Source organism: Telopea speciosissima, chromosome 1 (assembly GCF_018873765.1).
Source record: "Telopea speciosissima isolate NSW1024214 ecotype Mountain lineage chromosome 1, Tspe_v1, whole genome shotgun sequence".
Taxonomy (NCBI): Eukaryota; Viridiplantae; Streptophyta; class Magnoliopsida; order Proteales; family Proteaceae; genus Telopea; species Telopea speciosissima.
This window is the reverse complement of record NC_057916.1, coordinates 57,389,866-57,396,325: the sequence shown is the minus strand read 5'-3', so window position 1 is coordinate 57,396,325 and position 6,460 is coordinate 57,389,866. Positions and strand designations below refer to the sequence as shown.

Genomic DNA, 6,460 nt, shown 5'->3' with positions numbered 1-6,460 from the left:
TAGTCTTGGTGTTGCTCAACCCGCTGATAGTGATTACCATGTTGGAACCCTTCTTTTGCTCCGGCACAGATAGAGAGAGAGGAGACAGGAGAAAAGAGCTTGCCGCCGCTGGAGACAGGAGTGAGAGAGGAGGGTTAGACTTGAGAGAGGGAGGAGTGAGGGAGGAGAGTGACTATGTAACTAGGGTTAGATTAGGGTTGGTTGGGTGAATGTCATAACTCAAATATGACCATTGGATTTGAGCATGCCATGTCTCGACAATCTAAATGGAAAATGGAGCAAAATGGAGTGGGTCAGGAATGGAGCAGATACACATCCGTAGTTATAATAACCAATGCCTCGTCATCTTTTTCCTGTTCCTTTTGTTTTTTTTGTGTAAATTACCCAAAAAAACCGTCGTTCTTCCTAAAGAACTAAAGAGTCTTCCATTAAAACAAAAAGAAAGGTAAAGACTTTAACTTTAAGGGTTATTTTGACCTTTCAACTAAAATAGAACGTCACAAATATCCTCTCTCATCGACGAGCAGAAAGCCTCCGGTCTTGGCGCCTGCGAACTATTTCGGCTTTCAGTTGATATTAACTGTCCGATCTAGATCTGACGGAGATCATATGTCGGCGAATGGTTAAACCAATTTTTTTCCTTTCTTCTTTCATTTCATTAGAACCCTAAATGTTTGCAGGTACAGCAGCCACTGCGACTGCGATGTTCTCTCACTTTCTTCTGTCTTCTGCAATAAGAACTACGTGAATCTTGTAAAACCTCTCGTCTTGGATACTCCGGAGATGAGAGATATGGATCACACATATGGTGACTTTTTTTTCTGTCCACCGTGAAAGTAGGTGTCTCAATTCTGTTTTCAATTAGTTTGTTTTAATGGCGGTTTTTCAGGTGTAGTTGGATGCGATCGTTCGGTAAATCTCATATTTTATTCTCTCTGTCTATTTTCTCTATGTTTTAGCAGCATAAGAAGAGTTACACAGTACTGAATCGCTGATACTGGCACGGTTTTGGTCCGATGATTTCCTTTCTCTAAGCATGGGAGTATGTGTTGAACCTTCTGAATCTGAGTCCAGGAGGTTTTTTCGCCAACTCTACGATTTGGAGGAGTTGAAGATAGGTTCGAGTGTTCTCCCCTTTCAGAATCTTCCACCCATGCCGTCAGTCGGTATGAGATTGTCAACTAGGGTATTTGTGCCAAAATCAGTTGTGAAAGATGCGGATGGGACGAGGGTTTTACGATCTGGGAGACGGTTGTGGTCTGAATCTGCTGACGGGAAGCCAGAGAAATGTTCAGAAGCTGAGGTGTGGTTTCGGCTGCTTGGTCATTCTGGTGATGCGGATGATGTTCTCTATTGCAAGGAAAATGGGTGGCACAATGTTGTAGCTGGGAAAAGAGTAGCTCTGAAACTTTTGGATAGGGAAATGGTGCTAGAATCTATGAATAACAGGCATGGGGCTTCCACGGCAGATGAGAGTGTAGATAAGATGTACGGCACCGTGTACCATCGAAAACGTCAAAGATTAGGGGTGAACAAGTCTTTTGAGTCTTCACTTCCTTCAGATGGAGGAGGCAGGGTTTCGGAGGATCGAATGTATGGGATTCCCTTTGTCCGTAAACAGCGGGGACAGAGACCAACTGAGTCTTCTTCGACTGCTTTATCAGGGGAAATGGGAGTTCTGGAAGATATCAAAGAACACCAGGTCCTGCCGTGTAATCTTGGATTCCTACAGCAAGATATGCTCAACAGATTTTTTCGTCAAGCTATGGTTTTTATGGTTGCTAAACCCACGTTTAGTAGTAACTGCCGCTTTGCTTGCCTTCTGAATTCTATTCTGAGCTACATGATGCGGACCAGAGTGCTATTGTCAGAGCTTACAGCGTTTTTGTCCGCTAAGCCGATTTCTCAAGCTTTCTCCCTTAACGGCATTCACTTGTTGCATGTAAGTGGAAATTATTGTGGATGAATGTTCTTGCTGCTAAGTTTTGACATTATGTTGCTAATTTATGCTACTTGAACTTTTCCTTTTGTTCTGAGTTTTTCCTTTTACCCCCTTCTTCTTGTGTATTTTTATGTGCGCGTTTATGTGGAACAGGATCATCCATGCAGCATTACACTGAAAAATGATGTCTTGGCATCTGGAATTTGCAAGATATTTGAGGCCTCGGGTTTCACACCTCTGTTCTCATTGGATTTTCTTTCAGTTCCCCGTGCATTTATGTATCTGCATTCCAGTAAGCACCTGGGGTCCATTTATCTACCTAATGTTCTTCTTAGGTACCTGATGGGTTTGTATGCAAAAGCACGGAGATTCTCCAACAGCCAAAGTTTCCTGGCGTGTATTCCTAGTAAGATTGGTCTTTCTGGAAGCAAGATTATGACTTCTGGAAATACTTCTATCGGAAAGAAAAAAGTGGATTTTATTGGTAGAGCTCCCAAATCAGCTTGCTGTGGTGGAAGTTATGGATTGAATCCTCACAGTATTCAGAAGAAGAGTAGCCTGGGGTATGTGAGAGGTATAAATCTTTCAATTGCAGAGTTGCAGAGTTCTTGTAATGTTGTAGGTGGTGATTTGCTAAGCAGTATGGATGATTGCACTTCCTCCTCTTTGCATGTATCTAATCGCAAGCATCGGAGGTGTATGAGTGATGGTTTGGGAGAAAATATGAAGGACCTGAAGTCAACCTTGGTTGAATTGAGGCAAAACATGGATTCACTATATTGTAGTGCAAACCTATTGGTTATTGAGCCAGACAAATGCTATAGGGAAGAGGGAGTTGAGGTTTCATTGGAACTGTCAACTTCAAATAATTGGCTGATTGCTGTGAGGAGACACGGTTCCTTAAGATGCTGCGGTAAAGCCCAAAATGTGATGAGACCCAGTACATCAAATCGTTTCACCCATGCCATGATATGGGCAGGGTTAAATGGTTGGAAGTTAGAGTTTACTGACAGACGAGAGTGGTTGATCTTTAAGGAACTTCACAAGGAATGCTATGATCGTAGTATGCAGACTCCCTCAGTTAGAATACTCCCTGTGCCTGGAGTTCATGAAGTACCAGGAAATGGGGACAGTAACTGTATTCCCTTTGTGCGACCTGAGAGATACATCACTATGAAAGAGGATGAGGTGGCAAGGGCATTGATAAGGACAACAACGAATTATGATATTCAATCTGATGATGAGGAATTTTTGAACAATTTCAATAATGAATTTTATTGTGGAGATAATGTTGGATCTGGGTGTATCTTAGTGTACAATTTTGAGAAAATTATAGATACGTTTGAGAAAACTGCATATTGCAGGCCTGATGATGTCGCTGATGAGATTAAAGCTGTCAATCTTTGTTTAAATTTGGGAAGAAAGGAAGTGTTGGTGGCTATCTACAATCACTGGGTTAAAAAGCGAAAACAAAAAAGCTCAGCACTGATTAGGGTATTCCAGGTAAAGGCAACACACTATTTATAATTGTTGTATACATTCAACGGTTTACCTTTACTCCTCCTTGCTGTATTATTGTGGCATGGAAGTTTCTGCTGTTCTGCAATATTTGTCAGTTCCATGCTTCCATTGTTTTGTGGTGATTGAAGTAATTATTCCACTTATATCCATGGTGTATTTCAAGAATTTATTTTACTTGCAAAATTAGTAAGAAATGAGATATTACTCTGTTGTATTTCTTTTTGTTATTCCCTTTCCATATTTAGTGTCCCAAGCTCTGGATCTGTTTGCTTGTCTATTCTTTTTTTCATTAATTATTGTTTTGAATGTCCTACTGAAAATTTTGACATATGGAGGACCTGCATTGCTTTTTTAAGCATTTCTGTATCATTGGAGAAAAACTTCATTGCATTGGACTCTTTTAAGGTTCATTAGCTTGGTTCTGCAGGTCAATTTAACTATGAATTGAAAAGATTAAATCAAGTTCTTTTCTTCCTCTTTATTTGATCATTGTCAAAGCAAGAGCTTCAAAACGAAAGAGTTTAGCTGCATATGTGGAAGTTTCTTTAAAGGAATGGGGTAACCCACTATTGCAGTGGGATTTTTTTTTGATACTTTTTCTGAAGAGAATTTCAAGTCAAAGGTCATCTGGCATGCGGACACTCAGTAATTTTACTTTCACCATTTCCTTGTCTTTCAGTTATGTTTCCTTCTTTCTTTTTTTGAATCTTTACCCTGCTAACATACCTGTAGACATCAATCCCAATTTCCCTTTCTGTATAGGCATTTGGCAACATGGAGAGCATGATATTTAGACATTTGTTTGTTCGGGATTGCAATCTGCCAGCAGAAATTTACATTTGGTAGCAACCACCCGTTCAGAAAATGGTACAGAGCATGGAATGTATATATATATATATTGTAATGAGTAAGAAAAAGCATAAGCTAGAAGTGATTCGAACCCAGGATTTCCAAGAAGGGGTTTAACAAGTACTTTCCAGAGGGTCACACATCTTGTACTAATTTTTGTGTGTGTATATAGATCGACATTACTAATCAACTATTACAATAAACACGAGACTTCACCTATTGGCTAAGATGTAAAGTCTACATAATTTTTGTTTTGTAATAGATGCGGATGGTTTTACTGCTAACCTTGTATATTTGGTCCATGCAAAGTTGTTATATAATATGTTATAAAGTTTGTATGCTTAGGCATTACTCACGTCTAGGTTAGAGCCTGTAGCATTTGTGAACGATGTACTATGGGTGGATATATTTATATGTCCCAAATCATTGGTCTCTTAATGGAAAAGATTTATATATTTTTTTTAAGAAGAAACGACTAGAGTAAAGTTTGTTTTTTTTTTTTTTTTTGGTGAGGGGGGGGGGTGTGGGGAAGTGAGAGAGCACTTCTAACCTAGTATTCTGCCATTCTAACCTAGAGAATACAAATGACTTGAGTATGACTTGAGTATGTTAATAACCATGTTCAGTTATGATTGGTTCTTATGTTGTATCTCTGATGTGAAAACAGCTCCGTGTCAGTTTTTTCATTAACATGTATTTCTAATATTAATCTGTCGATGCTTATAAGCAAGTTTTCTTATGATGAGCTTCAATGCTTAACAACAGTGTCATCCCCCAAGGAGAGCGCAACTAATCCAAAAACCATTTCTGCGAAAGAAAAGGTCATTCAAGAGGACAGGTAGCCAATATGGAAGCGGAAAACAGCCAAGATTTTTACAAGGTATTTTTTTATTTTAATGCTATGGTTCCTACTGATCCCTATATATACCCTAGCAATTTCTGTGGGAAATAATATAATTTGCACTGTATTTTGACAGTTGGATTTGCACCTCAGTGGTCATAATACCATGCCCTTGGTGTTGTCTCCCAAATCCAACGTCAAATTGCTTTTGTTTTGTGTGTGTTGGGGGGTGGGGGGGGGGGGGGGAGGTGTTGATGGGGGTGGTGTTTAAAAATTGGTCAGATTATGGTTGTGTTCCCAAGATTATTCATTCAATCAAGTCTATTAACTTGTACTCAAGAGTATTTATTCAACAACTAACAAAACATTTTCAATGGATGTAAAGCCATGGCAGAGGAGCATGATGTCATGGCAGCCAGGCATCGAGTTGAAGAAGCCAAAAGCTCTGCAAGAAGATCTTTGGAGGTGGCTATGCTCAAGCGACAGAGAGCACAGACTCTCATGGAGAATGCGGACTTGGCAACTTACAAGGCCACCATTGCATTGAGGCTTGCAGAAGCAATTCAGAGATCAGAGCTGCAGGATGCTCCCACTCCCGCTCCTACTGCCACTGCCGTGACCTCTTTCATTGATTGAGCACAGGCACTTGGGCTAAATGGTGGCTTTTCTTGTTGTAGATCTGCTGGCATTGTCCAGTGCGAATGCAATGGCATGGACAAGACAACTTTTCAGGGAGTCCTTTTTGCAAGGCTGCATTGAAGTCTAAGGCATCCTTCGATGCAAGAGGATTGTAATTTTGTAGAGATCAAGGTCTGTAGATTTGTATTAATTTAACCACCAATATTGTAAAACTGTAATCTGACGGTTGGTTGAAGAAAATACTGGCTGAAAGTGATGCCCACCTCGTATGAAATCCATGTTCGTTGGGTAGAGAATCTGGATGAGGAACTGTGATCACCTATTTCAACTTGTTCACGCAGAAGAAGACTATGAATCCAACATATTCTGGAACAACGAAGATTGATCTTCTTGGCTGCCTCATATCTATTCAACAGATACTTGACACTTGGGACACAGGTGCTATATCCGAAAAGATACTCATTTTGCTTTGCTGGAGGTTTGCTGGAGGTAAACGATATTGATTAGGTTACCAAAATGCTTTTACTTGATTGTTTCAGGTTGGATGTTGTCTTTCCTTTTTTACCCTAATGGCCTTTGGTCTGTGTAGATTACCAATTTTCTCACTTCCCAGTTTCTGATATTTTGTGTCCGTCTGGATTGTAAATGTAAAGCCAAGGAATGACCCT

At 40.0% G+C, this 6,460-nt stretch overlaps 1 protein-coding gene across 1 annotated transcript; it reads left to right on the top strand.

Moving 5' to 3' along the window:
* The first annotated feature begins 974 nt into the window (after positions 1-974).
* On the top strand, positions 975-5,789 carry LOC122651610. Its single transcript, XM_043845070.1, has 4 exons — positions 975-1,942; positions 2,096-3,445; positions 5,078-5,192; positions 5,539-5,789. The coding sequence occupies exons 1-4, from the start codon at positions 1,037-1,039 to the stop codon at positions 5,787-5,789; spliced, it is 2,622 nt and encodes an 873-aa protein (XP_043701005.1). The 5' UTR covers positions 975-1,036.
* Positions 5,790-6,460: the final 671 nt, after the last annotated feature.